Raw genomic sequence first — 27951 nt, 5'->3', positions numbered from 1 at the left:
TTAGGCGCCCTTCCTGCCCCTGAGAGGGCGCTGCTCCTAAGTCAAATCCCCAGGGCTGGGAAAGAAATGCCAGCGCTTTCCCAGAGGACTCTAGAAGCATCGGTTTGCAGACAGAGTCCGCGCGGCCGCAGAGCGCCTGCCCACAGACATGGCGGCGCCCTGCTCGGCTTCGCGTCGCCCGGACCGTGGAGCCGGCTGGGCTTTGCCAGTTCTCGGGGACTTCCTGCACGACTGGCATTTAAACGCGCGCCGGGGGCGGCGGGATGCTGCGGATGCGGAGCCGTGTGCGCCGCTTACTCCCAGCTGCCTGGGCACCACTGCAGGGGAGCCCGAGCATCCTCTAGCCACGCATCTGGGGAGACCCAGGATCCCCTGCACCGGTTCCCTGGCAGGTTTGCTTTTAATTTCCAAGGTTGCAGCTCCCTTGGCTCAGCCGGCAGCATCCTCCTCCCCAGCTCAGCTGCGGATGAAGCAGGGGCTGGGCTGGGTCCAGCAGCTGGGGCAGCTCCGGCCATGGTGCATCTGAGCCTGGTGCTCCGGTGAGGTGGCCGCGGCTCGACCCAGGCTGGTGCCTCTCCCTGGAGCCTTCCCCCAGCTGCCACGATGTTCAGCTGGTTGGGTAACGATGATCGCCGCAGGAAGGACCCCGAGGTCTTCCAGACGGTGAGTGAGGGGCTCAAGAAACTCTACAAGAGCAAGCTGCTGCCCCTGGAAGAATATTACCGCTTCCATGAGTTCCACTCACCCGCCCTGGAGGATGCTGATTTCGACAACAAACCCATGGTCCTGTTGGTGGGCCAGTACTCTACTGGGAAGACCACTTTCATCAGGTGAGCCACGGCGGGGTGCTGAGCCTTCAGGGTGACATGAAAAGTCTTGATTAAGGGCTCTGAAGAAATCCCTGTGGGAGGCCCCAAAAGTTGACCCTGCTACCAAGTCTCCCATTGAGTCCTACGTGATGTCTCTCCGCTGTTCTTAGCCCTTGGTCAGTTTGAAGCGTTCAAGTTAAGAATCACCTCTGTTGTCTGATTTGTGCATTGTGAAACTGAGGCACAGAAGGAGCCAGGCGCCTCATGCACCTGGGGGTGTCATGACCCTTTCTTTGGCTAGGACCTCTCGTCTTGTGTGGCATCCTTACCTTTGCAGCTGAGCTGTACTCATGGTCACAGGCCTGGCAGTGGGGGTGGGCTGTGGACCTTGGGGCCACTTGTTCTTTTATCATTTTCCCTCCTGTATGACAGAGCTTCTAGGCCTATCTCTTAGAGACTCAAAGGATATGAAGCAAGTGCAGAAACAGAACACTTTTTATATACAATGTTTCCTTCTTTGATCTTAATAGTTCAATAATATTAAAGACTCGCCAAAGTAGAGGAGATATTGACATGCCCCTTGACTTTGCAGGTGAGGTAGCAGAGGTGATGGGGAGGGTAAGGGATGGTTCAGAGCCGCAGGGTGTGTGGATGCAGACCTGGGATGCAGCCCTCTGTGCGTGTGAGGAAATGTTAGCTAAATGCCGATAACCTGAAGAATGTGTCTTCCTTTCCTTTGAATGACAGAATGTAGGGGCTGGAGGCATCCTCAAGAAGTCTGCAGGCATTCAGAGACAGAGGTCTGTGTATTTTCCCCCAGAGTCAGGAATGTCCCTATCTCGGAGGAACAGGCCTCTCTGTGTCCTCAGTGTGCACAGTCTGCCAGGCCAGGCTGCTTTTTCAGAGGTGGAGGAGTGCTTGTGGACCTGTGTGCTGAGAGTCACACTTATACAGTGTGGAAGTAGGGTCTGATACCCTCCAGAGTCGAGGCTGCTTGCCTGCAGAAGCAGCGGCCCTTCTTTTATTTCTGGGTTGGCATTTGTGACGCCATGTGCTTTGTTTGGTGAGGAGACCAGGAGAGTTGACAGCCCAGTGACTAATTTTCTTCAGTGCTGAACTTCTGGGAGCAGTGTGTGCATCCTGCTAACCTGTCATGTCTGAACAGAGCACCAGGTCAAGTTTGTCTTTGTGGAGTGGACAGTCTTGGGCTGTCCACTTGACCTGCAGTTTGACAAGGTCAGATGATTTCTAAAGACGCGGTCTGGCGGGGGATGATGGTTTGTCGATTCCATTTTAAATATGAGAGATGAACCCATTTCTTTTCACTTTATTTTTAAAAATCTAAATCTAAATCACTTTCCTTAAAAAAAAAAAAAACTCATGAAAGCTGTAGCGAGCTATCTTTAGAAAAATACATGTATACTCTAAATTTGCCTGTAGTGTTGAGTGGATTTAACTGGAAACACAGAGGGAGAATCTTGGATTCAAGATCAGTCCTTCATTTTTATTAAACCCCGATTGGTACCAAATGTGTTTCAGAGATACCTGGGTAGTAGGTACATGCGGATCCTCTGTGGTCACTGCTCTCCACTCTGTTGGGTTTTGCCTCATGGGAAGTGTGGGCCACCTGCAAACTGTTCCTGGACTTGCACAGCCTGCCCTGGCCCTCTGATCGTCCTTGGTCATGACCCAAAGGACATTAAGCTATTGGAACATCTCCTTCCCACAGCAAGGGCACTTGCAAGGTAGCGTCTGTGCCTGAGCCTCTCTTCAGGACCTCAGCTCCAGAAATTTCCCAACAGCCATCTTGCAAAATGGGAGGAAAGAAGAAAGGCAAGTGTTTTAAGAACAGGGTCCTGAGCAGAGAAAGGTTGAAGTGTGTATGAGATGCCCCTCCTGATTTTGCCTGAGTCATCCCTGGCTGTTTCTAGGTCTGAGCAAGTGGCTGGGTGAGGCACCCCACATTATCCCTTATCTGAGGGGGACAGAAGGCTAAGGGGGGGGGCAGCTCCCGCCGCTCTCTTATCCTCCAAGCCCAAGGGGCCTGTCTTCCCGCTCACACCAGTAACTGAATTTAGCTCATGCTTCCAAAGCTGTTTCCCCTCGAGAGAGAGTCATCTGGCAGGGCAGGAGGGGGGAAAGTTATCTAACAGGCTAAGGGGGCTGTAACCCAAGGGTTCTCCCAAACCAAACTGTGTATTTTTCTTCCTTCTCGTGAAATCTAACAGTTTCTTTTATTATTAGAAAGTGAAGAAGAGAATAAATTTGAAAATGAAACAAAACTGTCCATAACCTAAAACCCAGGAGAAAACATTAAAAATAATATATTTACCTTCCCTGTACTTACAGCTGTTTTATACTCTGCTGAAATCAGGCTATGAATGTAATTTTGTATGCTAGAGTTTTTTTTTTTTTTTTTTAGTTATAGTTATAGTGTGAATGCACCCCACATAATCATCATTTTTATCTGCTATATAATATTTCACTTTGTATAGATGCAGTTTATTTCTTAATTAGCTATACTACTTCTGCGTATTTTTGGTTGTTCCTACTTTGTTTGCTACTGCAAGATTACCCTGAATAGCTTCTCCCTCACAGATCGGCCTTTTTGTTTTTCCCAGAGATTCCCAGAAGCAGAATTACTAGGCCAAAGGTTATGCAGCATTTTTCATAAATATTGAATTAAAGAAAAAAACTTTCTGTATTGAGTTGCTCTACAAGATGGCAGTAGGCACAACTAACCCTTTCCCCCGAGTAAGTCTGCCCTTGTCTGCCTCTTAGGAGCCTTCCCATCTCTGGCTGAGGCCTGACCCTGAGAGGAACCATACCCCTCCAGAAACAAGGATTTGCCCCCTTGGTTCCCCTCACCGTTGGCTTTTTGCCCCCCTGAGTGTCCACCCACTTTCAGTTCAGTTTCACCCACATCACCAAGTTCTATTTCTTGTCTCGAGAAGAACACACAGAAAGGACATTCTTCTAATAACTAATTAACGTGCTGTGATCTCTGCCTGAAATAACTTCCCTGGCCTAAGGCCCGGCAACCCAGAGTAATAAAATAAACAATAAATTGGTTTGTGGGCTGCTGCCTCCACCAGCCTGTCTCTTTGGAGCACAGTAGCTCTGTGTCCCCCGGCAGCCTGCTTCCGCCTCTGCTGTCTCTCTTGCTGGCCTGCAGCTCTCGGCCCCTCCTTCTTCGGTCCTCTTAGAACCCCTGGTCACCCTCTCTTGCTGTCTACTTTCTTTGCCTCCTCTGTCTGCTGGTGGTAGAGGTGGACAAGGGTGTTCCAGGTACCAGCTGCTACTGTGGCCTTCTTGGACCTTGCCTAGGCTGACATGGAGAGATCTAGAGGTTCAGAACCCCCCGTTGGAATGTCTGGGTTGATCTTGAGCCTCATCTGTAGTAGGGTGGTGGGTGTTCCAAAGCGAGTCCAGCTTCGCTGGCCCTTTGAACTGCACACACTTCTTCAAGAACTTTGCAGCTTCCACCAAAGGTGGCGGATGGAGCATTTTCCCATGGGTGCTCCATCTCCTATCAGTTCCACGATAGATGGGGATGCAGGCCCAACCCTTACTCTGGCCTTAAGTACCTGATCACCCCAGGAAATATGGTTTCCTTGGAAACCGAAGGTAAAGAGGCCACCATCCCAGGGAGACCCACTCATCTGTAGACTCAATTCTACCTGCAGAGGTACCTACATCACTTCAGGGTCCTGCCATCCTGAGTCAAAGGATGCCATTTTATTGTCAAGGGCCCTGGTCTGTTGGGCTCAAATGGGGCTGGGTGAATATTCAGTTGCTTCTCCCCAAGGTTCATTGGTTACTGAAGGGAACAAAAAGCTTCAGACTAGAGTGGTTATATCTGCCTGTCTCAGGTCCAGTTGAGGAATCACCTTGAAGCCGGGCATCTGGAGGGTACCAGAGACATCACTGGAGAAAGGTTTGCATCCCATCCCTAGTGGCTATGGAACAAAGGTCCTAACCCAAGCTAGGTTAGCAGAACCTGGGTTTCCCTACTTCCTAGCCAGGAGACTGATAAAGGATAAGGTGGATCACACCACCATTCCTCTCTGACCCTCTTAGTAACCATCTCATGGGAAGAGGAGAGTTCATAACCAATTCAGCACCGTTTAGTTCCAGGTACCGTGAGGAGGATAGTATCATCCCTCTTTCTAGCTGAGGTTGACCCTCAGGAGGTAGGGGACAGCCTCCATCTAGCACCCCCACAGCTTGATGAAGGTAAGGGCATCCTGCCTCTCCATACTACAGAAGGGCAGAATGCCATAGTCAGTAGTGTCCTGGATGGGCAGACTTGTCACAGGGTGGAGCCAGGAAAGGAATGCTAAGACCGGATGATCTGAGTTCTAAACTGTCCTTCTACTGCAAGTACTTCTTCCCATAGTTGAGGGTCCTGTGCACACATGGCCAGTTAGCCTGGGGCATGGAGCAAGCTTTTCTTAACCTAGCCATAGAGAGTCTTCCATCCACTTTGTGCCTATATGTGTGGACGTTACTGTCTCCCTAAAATTCAATCAGGCTGATGGGACAAGAATTATCCTGGCCTTATTTTAAAGTGAAAGGCTCCATGGTTGGGTGACCCCAAGATACAGATGCATAACACAAAAACCCATAATACAGCACATGTGTGGAGGAGGAGCCCTGAGGTCTCCTGTTGCCCAAGAGAGGGAAGAGGGTGTGTGGTTTGTGGGTGAGGTAGGGATGAATCTGTTCATGCTTTACGGAGGACACATCTGAACTGGGTTTAGAGATGAGGTGGGGATGTGCCAAGTACCTGCAGGCAGGCCACATGGAAGGGTTCATTCTCTCTAATTATTGTTTGTGCCGTTGTGGGAAAAGCCTGCTGTAGCCTATGCTATCCCCAAACTCGAGTATGACCTCAGACAGTTTCACTTTTTAGCTGTCATAGTTAGAAACCAGATGTCTGTCTTTTTTAGAAGCCAGGGAGACGGAGGCCATTCTTTGAAAGTTTTTTAATTGTTTACCTATTTGTTTACTTAGTGTGTGGGTACATGCGTGCATATGTGTGTATGTGTGTGTGTGTATGTGTATGTGTGTATGTGTGTGTGTGTGTGTGTGTGTATGTGTGTGTATGTATGTGTGTGTGTGTATGTGTGTGTGTGTGTGTGTGTGTGTGTGTGTGTGTGTGTGTGCGTGTGTACTCTATGTGGAGGTCAGAGGACAACTTGCCGGAGTCAGGCCTCTCCTTCCACTATGCCAGAGATCACACTCGGGCCGTCGGGCTTGGCAAGTGGCAACTTTGCCCACTGAACCATCTTGCTGTCCCTGCTGTCCCTTTGTGCATCTTGTCCAGTGTCCTGTTGGCGGTGGTAGAGTTGTGTGGGTGCCCTAAGCCACTCAAGAGAACAACAGATTCTCCAGATGACTTGGGGCACCCAACCCAGAGCCTCCAGCAGCAGTATTTGCAGCCCCCCTCTGCCCCCTCACCCCCACCCCCACCCCCGCCCCACCCCGCCCCAGCCTTTGTGGTTATTTCTCCCAGGGCTTAGTCTCAGTAGCAGCTCAAAGCCTGGGCCTCCCCCTGGGGAGATGGTGCCTGAAAGTCAGACCTAGTTGAGATTTCTTGGCTCCATCCTGAACCCTGGATACTTAGGTCATCAGGAAAGGAGACCACATACTGAGATTGCCAACGAAGCAGGGCATAAAAAAAAAAATGAGGAAAATGTTATGAAGTAATTTCTACTTAAGAAGCATATGAAGAAAAATCACCCTCATGGGGAAAAATCAGATTTGTGTTGATTTTCCCCACACATACTTTATGGTTTAGCTTTTATTTATTTTGCATTGGGTGGCAAAAGGGGAGGAGACATCAAAATCCTTTCAGTGTTTGGGACCTCAGACTTGGCCCTGAGCTTAGACATAGTAGTTCTTAGCTGACCCCTCTGCAAAACTGAACTAATGTTCTCATGCTATGGCGCTGCTAAGGCTGATGACGTGGGATGATTGAAGCAAACAGTATTGGCCACATGGAGAAATCTCTCTCCCCCTTATTTCATGTGTCTCTGTCTCTGCTTGCCCCACCCAGGCTTGAATTAACTTTTCTTTTTACACAGCTGTGGGAATGTTTTCACCCAGCAACAGAGGCGATCTGTCCCACTCCCCACAAAGAAACAGTGCGTGAGATTCCTCAGTAGAATTTCCTTTCTGGATACAGTGGTGGCTTTGTTTGAGGGGTACCCAGGGCCACAAGACAAACCCAAATGTCTCTGAGAATGTATCCCATCCAGTTCCCTGCTTGGCTCGACTGTAGCCTCTGGGCCTGCTGGTGGCCGCCTTCGACCCTGGGTTTCCCCCGGCCCGTATGTGGTCAGCAAGTTTTGGGTCACGTGAGCATAAGAGGCCAACAGACCCAGCCCAAGGCCCTTTGCCCAGCCACCTCAGGCAGTGGCCAGGAAGCTGACCTGTTAGGCTGGGCAGTATCACCCTTCGTTCATCTGCTGAGTAAGTACAGCACGTCTCCCAGAGCTGGAATCTGAGACGCCTTTTAAAGAACAGAGCTCATTGCTGCTGTGGCCTTGTTCATTCTGGGCATTTTTGAGGCTGCCTCAGAGTGGTTCTTACCATCCCCCTAGGTCAGCTCTCCCCAGAGTTCTCATCCACACCCACTACACCTATCTTCTCCACGGGTCTGAATAAGACTTAGCTGCCAACATCAACTGTCCCAGATCAGCACATGGATTCCCACAGGGAATCTGGCCTTACTGTTGCTCATTGTCCTTTTGAAAACCACAGGGCCAAGGCCTGCTCCTGTCACCCAATAGCAACAGCTTTTGTATGCCACCTGCAGTCACGGAGACTGAGTGTGTACCCAGGGCCTGAGTTTCTGGAGACACATGTGTTCCTGGGTTTGTGGGTCCCAAAGCCTCCCCTTTCCTCAGGCCCAGGCTCTAGCCAGCTTCTTGCCAAATCATGTACTTTGGTAGCTTATCTCACTTTTTGTTTCTAGTTCTGCATGGGGCATTTTTGGCCTGTCCCCAGAGGTGGCTGCATTTCCTGGAGGAGACTTAAGCCATGTGGGTATAGTGATTAAAGGCATGGGTTCTTAAATCCAAATACCAGGTTCAAATCCTAGGCTATCTGTAACTGATGTATACATTGGGCAAATTAACTTTTGTCTCTACCCCTTTAAAATGGGAAAAGATGCTCAGTATCGGGTACCAGTTAAATGTGTAACACATGTAAACCACTGAACCCTCTGAGCCTACAAGGTAGATTTACTTCCTAGGTACATTTTTTTTGGGGGGGGAGTTTCGAGATAGGGTTTCTCTGTGTAGTTTTGGTGCCTGTCCTGGATCTCACTCTGCAGACCAGGCTGGCCTGGAACTCAGAGAGATCCACCTGGCTCTGCCTCCTGAGTGCTGGAATTAAAGGCGTGTGCCACCACTGCCCAGCCTCTTCCTAGGTACATTTAACAAGGAGGATCGTAACACTCACAACCCAGTAGGTAAGAATATGAAATGAGGTAAACCGTGGAACATCTAGGACAATGTCTAGCACATTGCAGGCAAGCAGTGAGTCTAAACTATGATACCCTGTGTGGTAGTGGGAGATGCTGAGGCCACAGTGTTTAAATCAGGTACCTTCTAAAAGGCATACCCCTCATAGTTAGAGAGCTCACCCAGGAAGTCCCCAAGGGGAAAGGGTCACCAAGAAAGCAAGAAAGCACAGCCCTATGTGGGACTTTTGTGTTGATTCTCATCACAGCTCCAGGGCAAGTTCTCCAAATGACCCTCTGACTGGAAGAAATCCTTCCTTTATTGTCCCAGTTGTTGGGCTGGGCTGGTCAAGGTATGAGGGACTTTCCAGGGTAACCAAGACTTCCAAAGCTTCCCCACACTGCTGTTGTGGGGTTAAGCCTCTTGGGCAACAGCACTCCAGGCTCTGAGCAGGTCAGCAGCTTCCCCTGGGGCGAGGCGCCTGCAGCTGCTCCATGGGGCTCCTTGGGGACAGAGTCCATAGCAACCCAACCTCAAAGGCCCGAGAAGCCTGGAGTAGAGCACAGCTCCAAAGGCTGCTTCCTGAGGGCACAAATAGCCTGCTGGGAACCCAGAGGAAACCCAGCAGGCCTCCCTGGATCCTGCCCACTCTGGTGAGGCAAAGAATGTCAAGGAGTTCAGGCTTGGGCCAGGGAACCTGGGCCTCTGGCTCCAGAGCCGCTCTGCCTTTCCCTGGGCCTTGCTCAGCTTTCTGGGAAGTGACTTATTTCTCCAAGGAGTGACCAATGTCTCACTGGTAGGAGGTTGGGTTGCAGCCCCAGTACTCTGAGAAAGCTATGGAACTCTTCTCAGGTTCATCAGTGCCTACCTCAAGGGGCACCACAGGGACCAAAGAGACAACGTTATCAGAGTTTCGGAATAAAATGTGACACTTAGAATTGCTATTACCCATCAGTGGTTGTTACCAGGAAAATGACAGGCTTAATATGGAGCATGCCAGCATGCCCGGGCTGTGTGTCTGAATCAGCTGGGAATCTTCTAGAGCAGTGGTTCTCAACCTTCCTAATGCTTTGACCCTTTCATACGGTTCCTCATGTTGTGACGACCCCCCCCCCCAACCCCCAACCATAAAATTAATTTTGTTGCTACTTGTTCCTGAGCCCTCACTTTGTAGGTGTGTGTCCTACAAAGGCAGTGTCCCTTAGCACTCTCAAAAGATGCTCGGGGACTGTCCTCTGCCTGGCCAGTCCTACCCCAGGGCAGATCCATGCACTGGTATTCAGTCCAGCCTCCCACCGGCTGTGTCCAAACTTGTCCTGGGAGCCTAAAGGGCTCTGGTGTCTGTTGTCCTTAGTGACCACTCCCTGGGTGAGCATGTGCCTTTGCTCTTAACCTCTACAAGGAGCAGCAGCGTGGGAGAAGCAGGTAGCCTTGGGCTCTCCCTGCCCACACCTAAAGAAGAACAGAGAGGTACCTGTCACGCCATGGCATGGACAGAATTCCAGAAGTCCTTTCCCGGCACAGTGGCCCAGGAGACAGAAGACGCTCTGGAGATCACATTGGCCAGTGTCTTAGTAGAACAGACCATGGTGCTCAGAGCAGGGAAGGGGCCTGCTCGGGGCCCCACATGAGCAGAATCAGGTGCAGGAAGTAGAAAGTGAACATGTTAAAAACCACCCCATAAAAATAGGCAGCCACTGTTCCTCTGCTCTCCTGATTCTGAAATCCACACTGAGATGTGTCGATTTCAGAACTGCTGTTTCTCTCCCTTCTAGACGATAGAAACTGCTCCCAGACAGCAAGGAGAATCTCACTAAGAAGCGTTTGTAATAATCCATATCAGGGGATTCTACATAGTTATTAACAAGGGTTGAAGTAAATCTAGGCTGCTGTCTCCCAGATGGGTTAAGCATAAACCGAAACCCGAGCATAACTATTATCGGCAGAGTTGCAGAGCATGTAAATTCCCACCCACGGGGCTGCACGACATCCTCTGTGGTTACTAAGTCTGTGTAAGTTGGGGGCAGGGTATGTGTGTGTGCAGGTGTCGGGTGAAGCAGAAAAACATTAGCAGGTAAAAGGCAAGTTTTGACTCTACTTCAGATAAAAGCCAAACATGTTAAAAGAAAGCACAGTTAGAATTTCCAACCAAGAGCCCTTCCATGAACTGAAATATTGACAATGAAACTGCCCGACGCCAAAGGACACAAGGGAGTGAATGGGTCTTGACTATAGTCTCATGCTTATGTCAGTTGAGTAGCGACAAGAAGGGAAGGGATAAACTGCTTAAGAACTTCAGTTGGCCGGCGACACGGCTCGGAGGGTAAGGACTCCTGCCACCAAGCCTGATGGCTTGAGTTCCATCCCAGGACTCGTGGCGGAAGGGGAGAACCAACTCATTCAAGTATCCTCTGATTGTCACACAGGCACAGTGACACATGGCAACACATAAATAAATAAATAAATAAATAAATAAATAAATAAATAAATAAATAAAGCTGTAACACAATAAATAAATAAAAATAAGAAAAACCTCCACTCATCTATATGTGAGTATGCCTAATCACAAAGGCTGTAGTATGTGTACAAATGGAATATTTCTACAGAACACAAAGAATAGAGAGTTGGACCAAAATCCTAGGGTGGGTAGGAATTCCTTCTTCATCGTTTACCCTTCAGTCTGCTTTTCCATTATATCACATATAAACGTTCTGCATTAAATAACTAGTCATGCATAACCAATGGTCTCCAAGAAGCCAGCAGAGCCTTGGGATTGTCTGATTCTCTGCCTGGGCCCATGAATGTTAGTCAGCTACCTTGATTTGTGAACTCTCTGACATTCTAGTTGGCAATCAGCTTCAGTCCCCGGGTCGCTTCCGAGCCCAAACCTTGCTTTCCCTTCACCCCCTCCTGAGTCAGAGAGGCGGGAAGGACCAAGAAAACAGAGCAGGTGGAGCTGAGCTAGAATCCCAACCTCCTCTGCACAGTGCTTGCTCTGGGTCTGTCCCTATCCTGTGACCTGTGTATAGCCAGCTGTGTGGTAGACAGACGGGCCATCTACGAGCGCCATGCCAACATGCAACTGCACTCTTTCCTGCAGGTACCTGCTGGAACAGGATTTCCCAGGCATGAGGATCGGGCCCGAGCCGACCACTGATTCTTTCATAGCAGTGATGCAAGGGGACGTAGAGGGGATCATCCCTGGGAACGCCCTGGTGGTGGATCCGAAGAAACCCTTCAGAAAGCTCAATGCCTTCGGCAATGCCTTCTTGAACAGGTGAGTCGGGGTGCTAGGTAGAGGGAGAGGACTTGCACAACTGGGTGGTCTCTCTGCTGCTTTGTGGAGCACGGGGGTGAAAGGAGAGGGGTATGGTCCTGGGAGACTCTGTCTTTTCTAGCAGCTTGATTGTCTCCTGAGTGTAACTTAGGCACTCATCATGGGCTGTGGGACTTGACGGCTGTAAGTGCTGGGCTGAGACCACCTGATGACGGAGCAGGGGAAGATCTGACAGTGTCCTGGATCACGTGGCCCTCCCCTGCCCTACTCCAACAAAAGCATTCAAGGGAAGTTACGTGCGTCCCAGCATTTGCGTACACTATGCCTGGGATTATTTGTCCAAGCAGAAGGGAGCAATAAATGGTTCTTTCTTGTTCCTGAACGTTCTGACCTGGAAAGAAGGCTGGATTTAAAGGAGAGGCCCTGAGTTTGACCAGTGGTTCTCTTAAGCTCCCTGTGTGACCTTGGGCAGGTCACCTCCCTCCCCCTAGGACGAGTTCAGGTCTGAAAATACCAAGGTCATCATGAAGCTTTGGGTTGAGAAACCTCTAGAGCAGTGGTTCTCAACATTCCTAACACTGTGACCCTTTAACAGTGTTCCCCATGTTGTGGTGACCCCCAATCACAAAACTATTTTCATTGCTACTTCATAATCTGTAATTTTGCTACTGTTATGAATCATAATGTAAAATATCTGTGTCTTTCCAACGACTCTGGTGAAAGGGTCATTCAACCCAAAGGGTCGTGACCCACAGATTGAGAACCACTGCTCTAGAGCATGTATGACAAGCTAATCTGGACCTTCATGTTATGACTGCACTTAACTGGAATGTGGACAGGTTCCTGGTTGTACTTGTATGTGGTTAATCCAGTTTACATGTACACGGCGCTCAGTTTCAAGGCTGCTCTTTCTTATTGGAGATATTTCTAATAAAAGGAAAGAACTCTGGCTACACATGGGCCCGGAATCTGATCCCACCTTGAGCTGTGGATCTTGGACAAGTCATCACACTTCTTTGTGTCTCACTTTACCCACGTGTAGTAGAGGATGGTGGTAATCTTTGACGAGTTAAAGCAGAGGCGAGTGAGAGACTGAACAGAAGGCAGGGTGTCTGGTACTTAGTAACTAATAGAAATGGTAGGTTATGGTAGGATGGGTCGTTACCGTGTGGATTGTTGTTTTTCTTTTTTTTTTTAAATTTGATTCCTGGGCTGGAATCAAATGGCTCAGAGGTTAAGAACAGAGGCCTCAAGTTCTGTTCACAGCACCGACCTCTGACCGCTCATTGGAGGGGATCTAGGACGGCCTTCTGACCTCCATGTACACTGCAAATCATGTGCACATTCCCAACATAGACACACATATAAACATATTTAAAAATTTTTCGAATTAATCTTTAAACTGATTTCCTAATTATTCAAAGAGAGAAATGGGTACCCACTGATACCATTTCCATCTCTGGAAACTGAGGCTTATTGCCCAGAAACATTCCCAATATCTCTTATCCTGTAAACTTTCCTGTAGTGACATGTAACTCATAATAGTCTGAGACAAGAAGGGACAGGTGACCTGGTGTAGAACAGTGTGGAATGCCAAGTGGCAGAACATGTTTCCAAAGCAGGGCCAGGGGGACAAGCTATCACTTGTGGGGCGTCGGTTTAGTAGGGAGGACCCTCAGGAGGTAGGTGTGACTTCTTAGAAAAGAAAGTTGAAGGAGCATAAATGGATTGAGGTGGTGGGCATTGAGGTGCATTGGGGTGGGGTCCTTGAGACCGGGAGTTTCTACTACCTGGAGCTGAGTGTGGAAGGCCTGATCTAGGTAAGGGGGAAGAGAGGCACATGGGATACTAAAATACAGAATACATATGTGTTAGGGAAATTTGATGTAAAAGGATGAGTCAGTGAACTAAGGCTTCTGAGGGGAGAGACATGATGCACTCAATTTTGGATAGCTCAGTTTGCAGTGACTGACTGTGAGTCAGCTAAGGAGCTTTATTCTTCTGAGGCAAAGATGAGCGGGCTTCCAGGTGAGAGGGGAGAAGAACCTGGGGTCCATGAGAGTCAGTCATCAGAAGAGATGGGCGGGCAAGGTTAGCGGTTAACCCCCTTTCTGGATAACTGTGCTTACAGTGATAATAGCATCGATATGTAATGGCAGATGGTCAGTTATGATAACAGATTTCTGTAATTACCGTAGTAGCCAGCACATTCCTGAGGGAGGAGGTTAATGACATAAAGATGTCATTAGCCAAACCCAGCAGGGCCCAGTGACTTTCTGATTGGACTTTTGAAACCAAGGAAGCCTGTGTGTGACTAGTCTGGCTAACACCACGTAACCTCATTCAGTATTGCCGTCTTCATCCAGAAGATGACAAAATGCCAGTCACAGAGTCTCCGGACCCCCGCCCCCCCCCCCCCCCCCCCCCCCCCCCGCTGTCTTCCTACAAACATATAAAGAAAACCCGAGAGAGGGAAAAAACATAGAGAGAGCCGGGAGCTGTCACTGTGTGGATTTCACACTTAGAAACGGGGGTGGGAGAAGGATGGGGGAAGACACTGTTTCGTTGTCTGTCTTGCTGAACGGCTTTCTTTTCTAAACCATAGAAAAACATAATTTAAAAATTTTTTTGAAAACGACTTATACAAAGCATAGACGTGGAAGGTGTTGTGGGGGCGGGGGGGGGGGGGCCGCGGAGGAAGTACTCCGAAGATGAGGCCTCTAAGGGGCCTACCATCTCTCTTTAAAGCGTGCTTTCGCTTTCGGTGATTAAAATGTTCCATCTGAAGGAGCAGACCCCAGTGAGGTCCCGCTTCAGGGTTGCTAGCCACGGGAACCAGTATGGCACTGGGAGGACAACAGATGTCCCATCCCCCAGGCGTGGTACCAGGGGGTAGGGTACATGTTTTATTGCGGGAGACTCTAGGCCTTGGAGGCAGCAGCTTGGGTGAGCTCAGCACGGGAAGTAAGACTGTGTCTAGCCCTTGGGCACCTGTGGGAAGATAAGCCATGGTACTTCACAGCAGGGGAGAGTCATCCCAAGAGGCGATGTGGGAAAGCCAGCATTTGACATGGGCATGAAGGGATGTGTGACATGATACCAGAAGGGCGAGCAAAGGGCATTCCAGGAAGAAGAACCTGAAGAGAGACAGAAAAATATAAGCAGGGAGAGGTAGAAGGAAGGGGCTCAGTGTAGGACCGTCTAACCGGAGGACGGGTGTTACTGCACACTCACCACCAAGACAGTGGCTGATAGAGCCCACTGGGGCCTGCCAGTGGTGTCCATTCCTCTGTCTGGGGCTGGCTGTAGACTCCTTTTCTGTGCCAGCGACCAGCCCCGCTCCTCCCGAGTACGGCTAGACAGCCATCCTGAAGAAATGCCTGGCTGAGCTAGTCCTGTAGATGCCCACATAACACACTCCTGAATGGTATGATCCATCTCTCAAGGCTAGCCCCGATGCTACCTCCCTCTGAGAAGCCCTCCTAAGCGAAGTCATCTCTCTGCCTGGGTTCTAACAAACCCTTCTTTGACTTTGGGATGCTGACCCCTCCGTACTGTGGCTTGTCGTTATGGTGTATAGCATCTTTTCCACCACCAGGGGCAGGGATCAAAATTGGTAATGCCATGGGGATCTTGAAACTAGGGGCTCAGAGCATGAGCCCAGACTGCCTCAGGATCACCTTGGGAATTTTTTCACAGAACAGATTTCTGGGCATACTGCCGTCACCTTCTGCATGGTCTTGTGTGGGCTTGTGGTCTTCCGCTCTGTACCTTGTGCTAAATGAGGCTTGCAGATACGAACACATGCAGGATGAACAATGATGGGGTGGGATGCATAGTGATCAAGTCAGAAGAGGGTTCCCATACCCTGACTATGTGCAGATCTCGAGGCTCCTCTTGCCCCGTGACTGGGAGCACTGTGCGGAAGAGGTAGAGTTCTGATTGGCCATCAGGATCTGACCAAGCTAAGTAAAGCCTTTCCAGGCAGGAAGTGGCTGGCCAGAGATCATTAAAGACTTGGGGCCACAAGCATTAAGACAAGGCTTTGGACACATATGGGAGGTAGGATAGCATTATGGAGTATCCCTACTGGCCAGCGAACACAGCACCAAGCACTTCAAAACAAGATATGACAGACGGCAAGAGAACCATAACTCACTCCCTGGATTAGCTAGCATACCTAGCAGGCCCACACCAGGTGACCTGGGACCCTGCAGTCCGTGGGAGGGCCAGGGGATGGAACCCTTGAGGCTGGACCAGCGAAGTGCCTCAGCGGCTCACCACATCCTTCCTCTCGCCGTCTGTGCAGGTTTGTGTGTGCCCAGCTGCCCAATGCCGTGCTGGAGAGCATCAGTGTCATTGACACACCGGGGATCCTCTCCGGTGAGAAACAGAGGATCAGCCGAGGTAAGCAGCATCCCTGGTGGGTGTTGGTGTTAGTCACCCACTCCCGGCCTCTCCTGCCATGTCTCTTATGAGCCCCTGAGTAGCCTATTACCCCTTCAGCTTTGGGTTTAGGATTTTTGAGACAGTCTCATGTAGCCCAGGATGGCCTTGAACTCCTGAGCCTCTTGTCTCTGCCTCTTAAGTGTTGGGATTACAGGTCTGTACCTCAACACCCAGCTGCCCTATCTTTTCTGTGCTATGCTTTGTATCCTTAGTGAGAAAATCAGAGGAGATGCACCCTCCCAGAACCTGGTGCTGGCAGCCTGGATGGGGGCCAAATTAGCACTCAGAAGTCTGCCTCCGGGAAGGGTCAGCCTTGTACTGGCAAGCCTCTGGGAAGTGGCCAGGGCTCTCTGAGTTGACCTCAGGTGACACATGCCTCCATGACTCCTCACTGGCATAGGTGTGCCCATCTATCTATCTTGCCACCACAGCAGGACCCAAGAACCCCTTCCTTAAGGGCGTAGCCTGTACAGGTGAACCCCCATTTACTCCCAAAACCTCAGAGAGGATAGTCATGGAGCAGCAAGCATATGGTCATGGCTGTGGATCCTTGAGGCTTAATAGTGCAGGCCATTGGCCCAGGGAAGGCTCTGGACTTCTCTCTCATGCTCCTGAGCTACTGTTCTGCTTCTCTGTGAGGATAGTAACTCTCCTCTAGGAAATGTGAGTATAGAAAGGCTCAGCTCCTTGGGAGCACACAGTAGCTGTGTGTGAGCACAAGCAATGGGAGAGACTGCCAGAGAACCCTTTGGGAAACCTCTCTCTCTAGGTGAGCTCCAGGCAGGCCTTCCTAGAGCTCCCCTTCTCAAGCAGTGTTGGGAGGGAGACATCACAAAGCGTCTGAGCAGGAACTCCCTCTGCCCCAGGAGGTAAAACCTGGAAAGCAGAGAGGAAGGAAGCAGTTGAACCAGAAGGGCACCTGGAAAACCGTGTTCCCAGTTTCTGTAACTGGTGACCTGTGATGGGGTCCAGGAAGCCGGGTCCCTTGGCCCCTACCTAACTCGAGGCTCTGGTGGAATGAGGAGCAGTCAGTCTGCACCTACAGAACCCTGGGTTGGAGTCTAGGCCTAAAAGGATTTCCGGGCTCACGAGGCAGTCCACAGCTTGCTGGGGGAACATGGGAGAGGCAGTACCGCAGGCTGCAGGGGCAGTGCGTCGCATGCACCTGCTAGGCCAGCACAGCCTGGCCTACAAGCAGTTCTGGAGAGGACAGCCTTTAGGGGCCCAACGGCACCAGACTAGCAGTTCAGAGTTGTGGACGGACAAAGTCCCGGATGTCTCAGGGAAATGCATCGTAGAAACTTCTTACAAAGTCCACAGACCTTAGTTCTGGTTCTGGATCCCACTGGGCTCCCTTCTTCCCTCGTTAGCGGCTCTCCAGGCAGGGCTCCACTTTACATGACTCCGGGGTCAGCTGTGTGGCTCATCACCCTTGCATTGGGGTCTGTAGCCTTGTCTTTAGAGACGCCTGTCTTTCTCGGTCCCTGACCTGCTCCATTCCTTCCCGTTCCTCTCCAGTCTCTCCTGCCTTTGACTTCAGACCTCAGTAGCAGCTCTGCACCTACAGGGCACTCGTGATCTTGATTATATTTCCATCCCCTCCCTCCAAGAACTGATAACACAGCGGGCTCTTCCCGTCTCCGGGCCAACAAGGGCTCTGCTAGGGTGTTCTCTGCCATCCTGAGTCCGGACTGATGCAGCTGCTGATAAAAGCAGCCAGTGAGACAAACAGGAGCTGGGGGTGGGGGTGGGGCTGCCACCAGCCTGGGACAGTGCTGACTTCAGCGGCCTGAGAAAACCAGAGTCAGGGAGGACATCAGATACCCCAGTGATCCAGGTGGTGGTGATAAGGGCACCTGACTCAGGAACATTGCCTGGGTGCACAGGCTCTTCCATCCTTCCTTGTGGTTAGCCAGAAAGGCAGAGTTCCAGTTTAAGCCCTTCCAGACACTCCCCCTTATTCACACATTCTTCACACATATACCCACATCTGGCCTCTCCCACACCTCCTGACACCCCCACACAAGTGTCTACACAGATCGAAAGTGGATTGCCCAGACTTTCTTCACTCCTGGGGTGGGCCACAGTAGATTTGGCCCTTTCCTGCCACGCTCCTCAAGCCCAGGTGGGCCGGGCCTCCTCAGATGGCCCTGGTTGTTAAGCCCACAGTCCCCCTCACCACACCTCTGCCTGGCTCAGGACTTATGGCTTAGCAGAAGGAGTTGGAATCAAGTCAGCACAGGGACATCTTGCTCTAGACTGCCCAACCCCAGGCAGCTGCTCCTTAGGGTTCCCAGGACCTTAGGCATCCTAGGGATGAGCATTCTGCCCTAGGCTAATGGAAAACTAAGTGTGGTCCTTGCTTCAGGGTGGCCTTCTGTCCAGGCCTGGGGGAGTGTATGTCTGTAGAGAAGACAGACAAGTCAATGAAGTTTTCTTCGGCTAGCAGTCAGTTCTGGAAGGAGAGGCTCTAGGGTAGGCAGGAAAGGCAGACAGAAAGCTGTTCCTGGAAAGGGCAGGATGTGGCTGGCCCTGGTTCATTACTGGGAAGGAGCACGGATGTAGCAGTAACTGGGGAGAGCAGAGGGCTCCGGAAGGCTTCATACCTTCTCACATGGAAGGCACATTTCCCGATTGTGTTTCAGACTGTATCCCCACCAGTTCCACACTGGGGAAAGCCACCCCAGGGCTTCATGCTCTCATCCCATGACTGCACACAATGGAGACCCCTGGTCCAAATGCTCAGTCGGCTCAGAGCAGGTACACAATGGTAATGCGAGCCCTGATCTCCTGGGTCCCCGCTCTCAGCTTTCAGCACGTTACCAGAACCTGCTAGGGAAGGCCAGGCAGGAATGAGGGCAAATTTGTCACCTCTGAGTTAACTCTTGAGACTTCAGGCATCTGTGCCAATACTAGTAGCCTCCATCCCTAGCCTACCCCTGAGCACTTCGGGGCTCCCAGGGTTCCTCAGATGATGAGCTGGTCAACCCATGCACGTGTGGGTATTCAGCAGAGCGGGTGAGCCCTGCTGCCTGGGAGGCCTTACTGCCAGTTTTGCGGTCATCTGGAGGCCTGTGGTGAGTCTGCTTGGGCCATTCTTTGAGGCTGTTTCCAGGAGGTTTCCAGGGTATTCCTCTTCATTGTCAGCTGAAGGCTCCCATTTCTGGTGCCGCAGGTCTCTCTCTCTCTCTCTCTCTCTCTCTCTCTCTCTCTCTCTCTCTCTCTCTCTTTTTCTCTCTCTCTTAAACATCCCTAGAACTTAACAGATTTGGGGGGTTATCCTCTATGGCTCCCACAAGTAAGCCTCAGGCCTCTGGGTTGCAGGCTTACCCAGGGCTGAGAGCTAAGAAGAGGGTGTGGGTATGGGTTCTAAGCCTGCATTTGCCAGCACCCGGTCTGGCTGTGTACTTGGGAATGCCCTTAACCTCGCTATATCTCCACTCCCTCTTGTGTAAGATGCGTACACCCTGTTCGCTCCAGGTGATGGACAGCTGTAAAGATCCATTGCGGTCAGTTTTGCAGCAGAAAATGCCAAGAACAATCCACTGTATGTCAGACAGCGAGCGAGGGGAGTGCTGGATTATTAAGGAGTGGCCTTGCTTATTGAGTTTGTCTCATTGATTTCCTCCTGCCTGGCATTAATTAGAAATGCTTTCTTCCCAGTCTCCGGAGCCCGGGGGTGGGAGCTGCAGGTCCTCACAGGCTTCCCAGACACTGGCCTGGAGCCTACCCACTGCATCTCTGGGTGCCAGCAGACATTCCAGGAGGAATCCAGGAAGGACCATTCTGTATTCTTTCTCTCCACCCACTGATCTATGATTCAGAGACCATGGGCTATTGAAAGTGTTCAGGAGTAGTTAGTGAGGGTCTCAGAGCCATTCCTGAGATAAAGGGGTATATCGGGTATAGTCACCTTGGGCATGCTGTGTATACCAGGCATTAAGGCAGTGTCCATCCAGACTGAGTTCGCTCCTCCTCCTAACATCAAGTCTGCTTTTCATGGCTACACCATGGGCCCTGCATTCAGCCACCTGTTACTAGCCACATTTTTTTTTTTTACAGCTGAGTAAAAGAAATTCAGGCTTACAGAAGGCCATTCAGAAAACAAATGGGAAAGCTAGCCCTGGGTTCCTCTCCTGACTGCGTCCAGGAGTCTGTGCCTTTCCTAAGCCTCTATATCTGGGCTTACACATAAGTTCAGGCTATGAAAGCAACTAAGCATTCATCCTAGAGGTTGCACGGGCCCTAGAGTAGCCAGGAGCTGGGAGGGTAAGCATGAGCTAGGAGGGTGAGCATGAGCTGGGAGAGTGAGCATGAGCCAGGAGGGTGAGCATGAACTGGGAGAGTGAGCATGAGCCAGGAGGGTGAGCATGAGCTGGGAGAGTGAGCATGAGCTAGGAGGGTGAGCATGAGCTAGGAGGGTGAGTATGCTAGGAGAGTGAGCATGAGCTGGGAGAGTGAACATGAGCTGGGAGAGTGAACATGAGGTAGGAGAGTGAGCATGAGGTAGGAGGGTGAGCACGGGCTGGGAGGGTGAGCATGAGCTAGGAGAGTGAGCATGAGATAGGAGAGTGAGCATGGGCTGGGAGGGTGAGCATTGGAGGAGCTTGCAGTCACTGCTTCAGTCTCTCGGTTTCCCAACCACATACCCCAGAGGAGGCTTCTCACTGCTTGTCATTCGATAACAGCTTACCAGAACTTGCAGAATTTGCAAATGTAGGAGGATTAATAGGAGGCCTCTGTGCTTATTACATCATAGGAAAGGTTCCTGGAAACTATCTGCTTGTCAGCAGAGTAGAGTAGCCTTCCTGTAGGCATGCCCAGGGTACCGAAGGCAGCAGCCTCCTCCAACCTTCCTCTTTCCCTAGCTGCAAAGGCATCCTTGTGTCTCATCTCCATCTTACTGTATTCCCCATCCTCACACCTCTGGATGTAGACACAGAGAACTGTAAACCAAGAAAGGGAGTGCAGAGATCATCCATCCCGGAAACAGCGACCAAGGATAAGCGAGGGGATTCCATTGCCCAGCATATCAAGTTAATAACTGAGCAGAAACTACAAGGAAGCCACCCAGGCCAGTGATCCTGCAGAGACACAGACCTGCAGAGCAAGCTCCATCCTGTGGGGACACAGAGGAGTTCTTTATAAAGGGGCGGGGCATTTGGCCAGGGTCATAAGTAAGAATGTCACCACTCTTAGATTTGATCTTCACAACCCTGTGGTCAAGGCATTGGTGGGTCCTGATTTAGAGAGTGGAAAACTAAGGTCCAGAGATGGCTTGTTCGCTGTTTCCCAGATGTAAAAGGCAGAACATCATAGAAAAGGACTCTATGTCAACTGTGTGCAACAGATGTTGATGGAGTACCTGCCGTGTGCAGCCTGAGTGCAGGCAGATGGAGAAGGATAAGGCTACTTTGTTCAGGTTGGGGCCACAGGGAGAGTTCCCTAATTATATGAGGGAAATGGGTACCCAATGTTGTTAGGGAGATGTAGCTCAGTTTGTAAAGTGCTTGTCATGCAAACTTGAGGACCTGCTACCCACATAATAAAAAGCTAGGCATAGAAGTGATCATATCCTCTTATACTTATAATCCTGGCACTGGGGAAGCTAAGAGAGGTGGGTCCCTGGGGCTTTCTGGGCACCAGAACAAACTGTTTGATTAGTTCCAGGCCAATGAGATAATATGTATTGAAAATTATGGAGGACGGTTCCTGAAGAATAACCTACCCAAGGTTGGCCTCTGGCATCCACATTCATGAATATAGATGTGCATATACCTGTGCACGCGCGCGCGCGCGCGCACACACACACACACACACACACACACACACACACACACACACAGATGTGCAAAAAAAAAATGAAAGAAATGCCTACCCAAACCTCCTGGATCAGACTTGAGGTGTTAATCCACTGGTAATCTCAGAGCCCCCATGATCCATTCACTCCCTAAAAGCCCACCAATTGGCAACCAATCCCCTCTTTTGGAGCCAACTGCATAGACAAACCATGACATCTTCTCTCCTCTCCCTGATCCAGAGTTGCTTGGCACTAAATAGAACCAGAGCTCTAGAGTTCCTGGAACCAGCAGATTTGAAGTAACTCAGTGCTAGGTAACCAGGTGGGGCTGCCAGCGGCCCAGTCACATCCTCAGGAAGGACTCCCGTACAGAATAGGATCTGAGTATTCAGGGCCACAGCACATGAGTGAGGAAGGAAGTGAGCCTGGGAGCTATAGGAGAACCAGTCACTTCAGTCTGTAACAAGAACTCGGACTCTGTCCCAACCAGGAATGGGCGTGGTCCCAACCTATATCGGTCACTTGTATCTTCTGTTTTGCTGATTGTACCCTGTGAAGAATTTCTGAGTCTTTATTCCAGTTCAAAACAGATGTCCAAGGTGGTCATGATGATGCACACCTGGCATCTCAGCACTTTGGAGGCTGAGGCAGGGGCTTTTCAAGTTTGAGGCTAAACCAGCCTATAAAGGAAGTTCAAGGCCAGTGTGGTCTACTGCAAGGCAGTAAGACCCTCAAGATATCAGCACAAAAACAATGCCTAGACTTCTTTTCCCAGCAGGAGCCCTGGTCCCTAACTTTAATAAGAAGATAACTGGATAGAGGCCGCCCTTTATGGGAGCAGCCATGATTGTGATAGAATCCAGCATTTATTGAGCATCATTGCCCTCATCCTACTAGCCAGATACTCCCTAAGGACCATTCTAGAGATGGAAAATGCTAAGGAGGCCTGGGGATATAGCTCAGTGAAAGAGCATTTGTGTAGCATGCATGAGACCCTGGGTTTGATTTTCACTACTATTCGTGACACACACACACACACACACACACACACACACACACACACACAGAGAGAGAGAGAGAGAGAGAGAGAGAGAGAGAGAGAGAGAGAGAGAGATTTGCTCAAGGTCAAACAACCACATGGGAAGAGCCAGGGTCTAAACTCAGAAACTATTTCCAAGACTGTGTTGTCTTACATCAGACCCTTCACTATACTTCCATGCCCTAAAGCTCCTCCCACTGACTATGACTCTGCCACAGGGTATGATTTTGCTGCTGTCCTCGAATGGTTTGCCGAGCGGGTGGACCGCATCATCCTGCTCTTTGACGCCCACAAGCTGGACATCTCTGACGAGTTCTCGGAAGTCATCAAGGCTCTCAAGAACCATGAGGACAAGATGCGAGTCGTGCTGAACAAGGCGGACCAGATTGAGACCCAGCAGCTGATGCGGGTGTACGGGGCCCTCATGTGGTCCCTGGGGAAGATCGTGAACACACCGGAGGTGATCCGGGTCTACATTGGCTCCTTCTGGTCCCACCCTCTCCTCATTCCTGACAACCGGAAGCTCTTTGAAGCTGAAGAGCAGGACTTGTTCAGAGACATCCAGAGTCTACCCCGTAATGCTGCCCTTCGAAAGCTCAATGATCTCATCAAGAGGGCCCGGCTGGCCAAGGTAAGACTACCCCCAGCAGATGAAGTACAGACAGTTTCATAGGTAGGGGTCAGTTGCAAGAACTGAGGTCCCTTGGATAGGAGAATGTGGGTGGTGGTTGCTGGCTGGCTGTGGGTTAGATGGCCAGGTTGACTCCATGACCACCTCAGTGATCCCCAGGATGGCTATGTTTTACAGTTTCTCTGTGTCTTTTTCTGTATTTATAAACTGAATGGACTGATGGAGGATGAAGAGAAACTGAGTGTGAAAACCTTCATCACTGTACTAGATGCCTTGGTGCTCAGCGGGTTGACAGTGTCTACAACAGCAGCAGCCATGGCGTATTCTCACCTCCACCTCTATGACCTTCCTTCCTGATATTCTCACCGTGCTAGCCCAGCACTGTGAGGGATGGAGAGAGAGATGGTTTCAGAAGCCGAGGCGGGAGGAGGGACTAGAGGGGCCAGTTCGGGCTCCTAATGAGGTTGTCCTCTGTCCCTCTTTGTCAGGTCCACGCCTACATCATCAGCTCCTTGAAGAAAGAAATGCCCTCGGTGTTTGGAAAGGACACCAAAAAGAAGGAGCTGGTGAACAACCTGGCTGAGATTTATGGCCGGATTGAGCGAGAGCACCAGATCTCCCCCGGGGACTTTCCCAACCTGAAGAGGATGCAGGTAATGAGGGTCAGGGACCCTACAGTGAGAGACAGTGTCACCCTAGCTGGCTGCCAGAGGATGAAGGGGGCTGACAGAGCTCCTAGGAGAAACCCAAAGTCAGAATGCAAGGAGGTGACGTTAGACATGTCCTTCCTGATGACCTGTCACTCATAGCAAGTGCCCTAGCCGAGCCAGGGGAGAAACAGTCCAGTGTCCCTATAGACACGGGTGTGTTTGATGACAATGAAGACCTTATCTAGTGAAGGACACATCTCTACTATCTCTAGAATAATGATACAGACTCTTAAGTGCTTAGGTTTACCTCTGAACTCCTTCATGGGAACAGTTTGTGACACACAGCATCTTTGGCATATGTTGAAAGCCTTTGAACCTAGGGCCACCACTTAGGATTTGTGTGTGAGTCTGTGTGTGTGTGTGTGTGTGTGTGTGTGTGTGTGTGTGTGTGTGTGTGGTTCTCAGAAGGAGAATCTTCATCTGCCTTTTATACAAGAACCAGCTGAGGTCTTAGAATTTTCCCAGAAAAGCATTCACATAAGCCTTAAGTAGAAAAGCTAGGAACTGTCCCTAGGAGCCAAGCAAGAAGCCACCACACCACAGAGACCAGATTCACACTGAGTCTTCATGTTATTTATAAACGGGCTGCAAAGGGCTTTGTACACAAGTGCTGGGAACCCAGTGAAATATCTTGTCTGCAAGGCCCTTAGCATAGAGCCCTGTTTTGCTCTCCACAGCCCTTCTCCCTGGCCCAGCCCTAGAGAAGAGGTGAGAAGTAGCCTGCCAGCCCTTGAACTGTAGCTGTGGGTAGCCTTTACATTTTCTGCAGTGGATTCAGTGTGCCCATCCTTGTTCCCTGGCCTCTTCCCCACCCACATAATGAGATTGCTGTGGCCAGACTAGGGCAGCATGAGCAACTGTGTCCTTCTAGAACAGTGGTTCTCAACATGTGGGTCATGACCCTTTGAGACAGAGCGACCCTCCCACTGGGCTTGCCTAAAACCATCAGAAAACACAGATATTTACATTACTATTCATAACAGTAGCAAAATTATAGTTATGAAGTAGCAACAAAAATAATGTCATCGTTTGGGGATCACTACTACATCATGAGGAGCAGTATTAAAGGGTTGTAGCGTTAGGAAGGTTGAGAACCACTGGACTAGAAGCAAGTTGAGATGGGATGCTCTAGGTTGAGGACCTTTCAAGACTGCAAAGGTCTTCAAAGGAGAGCATCTTTCTTTTATGAATTGGGTGGATAACCCTGGCAAGGTAAACAGCTTTTGTAAGGTCAACATGCCTGCCCGTGCCTACTAGGTCAGAATTCTCAGCAGGGGTCCAGACTTTTGAGACCTCTAGCCAGGCAATTCCAGTGAGTATCCTGATTGCGAACTGTAAGGCTGGGAGTGACCTTCGGCTTTTGTGGTGGTTTTAGTTACCCTAATTTTCAATCCCCGTCACCTTGACCTTCTCACTACGTATGAATGGTATGTGACTTCTCTACCTCCCAGGGTACCGAGAAGAATGAACCAGTAGGCTTGTGTGTTTTTCAAACATAAGCTTTCCTGGAGACCCACATCTCAGAGGGCCACCACCTTCAAGAGTCACCATTTGACAGCCAAAACTTGGCAAGAAATGTATGAGTTACCTTTTGTAATAATATTTAAAGAGATGTAAATCAACAAACCAGCACTTGTTGCCTTGGTTCCCCAGCTCTTGCTCTTGTTCTGGTTCTTCATAAAAAGACCCATCCTTAGCCCCTCAGGCCCTTGTTGCTCCCCTCACACCGTCCCTTGGCCTCACTGCTCACCAGAAAGGTAATTGGGAAAGCATTCCATAGTTAACAGGAAGCACCTTCCTTGATCTGGAAGAGCTTCCCTTGTATTCTACTTCCGCCTTTTTCTTTCTCTTCCCAGGACCAGCTGCAGGCCCAGGACTTCAGCAAATTCCAGCCACTGAAGAGCAAGCTCCTGGAGGTGGTCGATGACATGCTGGCACACGACATTGCCCAGCTCATGGTGCTGGTGCGCCAGGAAGAGACCCAGCGACCTGTCCAGATGGTGAAAGGCGGGGCATTTGAGGGAACCCTACAAGGCCCCTTCGGGCATGGCTATGGAGAGGGGGCCGGGGAAGGTATTGATGATGCCGAGTGGGTGGTGGCCCGAGACAAGCCTATGTATGATGAGATCTTCTACACCCTATCCCCGGTGGACGGCAAGATCACGGGCGCCAATGCCAAAAAGGAGATGGTACGTTCCAAGCTACCCAACAGCGTGCTGGGCAAGATCTGGAAGCTAGCCGACATTGACAAGGATGGCATGCTGGATGATGAGGAGTTTGCCCTGGCCAACCACCTTATCAAAGTCAAGCTGGAGGGCCATGAACTGCCCAATGAGCTGCCTGCCCACCTCATTCCTCCGTCTAAGAGGAAAATATCTGAGTGACAGAGCCAGGTAACTTCAGACAGGCAGTGTGAGAAGAGAGAATGAGCATGATGACCACACACACACACACATACACACACACACACACACACACACACACACAGAGTGTGGCTTGACAGTCACGCTATAGACGAGAAAGGTTCATCCTCGTTTGAACACCTCTTCAAGTTCCCAGGGTTGGAAGAAGGGCAGCTGTACCTTCTCTGTCCCGGGATATATAAGCCCGTGTCTCCAAATCTCCCCTCTATCTCCCATTCCCCAGAGACATGAGGCAATTGACTGGCCCACAGATGGCCCAACCCTCCCTATCCCCCAGTGCCTCTGCACCTACGCTCTGAGCAGATGGGAAAGGCTTTTCATGGAATAGACAATTCGCTTTCTGTTCTGTGCTTTTATTTTTCCTCTTTAGCTTTCTAATTAGAAATTTACTCAGGGGCTGGGAGCTGTGAGGGAAAGAGGAAAAGCTGGGGGAGGATAATCAAATGGAGACACTTCCTTAGGGCACTGCATCCCAGACTTGAAGAGACACTGGTCCATGTTCTTTGTATCTTCTGAACCGAAGACACTCTGTCTTCCTCACCACACTTGAACCTTGAACTCTGCCTGCCATTTTTGTGTCAAAGAATCCCAGATGGGGAGAGAAAAGGAAAAACTTGGTAGAAAGCACAAGGAAGCTGCCCTGGGTTCTTCTTGAACAGGGCATTTGTAGTTCACGGGTTTATCAAGCCTAGGCTGTCTGGATGTTCTGTTTCTTTACATATACCAAGCCCCTCCTGTGTGGTAGGAGCAGTGTTAGGCACTTTATACATGTTGGTTCCTGAGGCCTTCACTAATGCCCTTGGAAAGTATGCACCACCCCCGTCATGCGTTTTCCAGGTGAGGAGCCAGAGGCCCAGAGCAGTTTAGGGAACCTTCCCGAACTTCTGAGGTCACAAGGAGGGAGGATGCCAATCCTCCGTCTGTCCCTGTTCTGTGATGGATGAAAGGTCCCAGCGCTGCCACGTGGTGATAAAGCACAGAACCGTCTGAGCACACAGCCCCTCACACAGCCTCCCAGAGCATCCCGGCAAGGCAAGAGGGCTCACCAGCATTTGGTGGGCCACCCATCTGGCCATCTGTCACCTCCTAGAAGCAAACTGTGCCTTCTGGCTCTGTGCCTCGTGTTCCCAACATCACAGAAGTCCAACCAAGCCATCAGGAGAGTGGGCTGGCCTGCTGGATGCTGTTTGTTCCTGTTCCCACTGAGCCTCCCGTCCGTTCACCTGGAGCATCCCAGCTCAAATTCAGCCACTGGATGTCACCAAGCAGGACTTTGTGCTAGTTCTCAGAAGGCCACCTTGAGAGGACTGGGACCTTGTTCTCTGTAGAGTTTCAGGGACT

The 27951-nt window shown here is 50.4% G+C and overlaps 1 protein-coding gene across 1 annotated transcript; it reads left to right on the top strand.

Annotated features, from left to right (window-relative positions):
- The first annotated feature begins 227 nt into the window (after positions 1 to 227).
- Ehd3 (EH domain containing 3) lies at positions 228 to 26652 on the top strand. The gene is made up of 6 exons (XM_059248360.1): positions 228 to 830; positions 11382 to 11558; positions 15868 to 15965; positions 23065 to 23477; positions 23966 to 24130; positions 26044 to 26652. The coding sequence occupies exons 1-6, from the start codon at positions 604 to 606 to the stop codon at positions 26569 to 26571; spliced, it is 1608 nt and encodes a 535-aa protein (XP_059104343.1). The 5' UTR covers positions 228 to 603; the 3' UTR covers positions 26572 to 26652.
- The last annotated feature ends 1299 nt before the right edge of the window (positions 26653 to 27951 follow it).

Source organism: Peromyscus eremicus, chromosome 22 (genome assembly GCF_949786415.1).
Source record: "Peromyscus eremicus chromosome 22, PerEre_H2_v1, whole genome shotgun sequence".
Taxonomy (NCBI): domain Eukaryota; kingdom Metazoa; phylum Chordata; class Mammalia; order Rodentia; family Cricetidae; genus Peromyscus; species Peromyscus eremicus.
The sequence above is the reverse complement of the archived record's forward strand: the minus strand, read 5'-3'. Positions and strand labels throughout refer to the sequence as shown.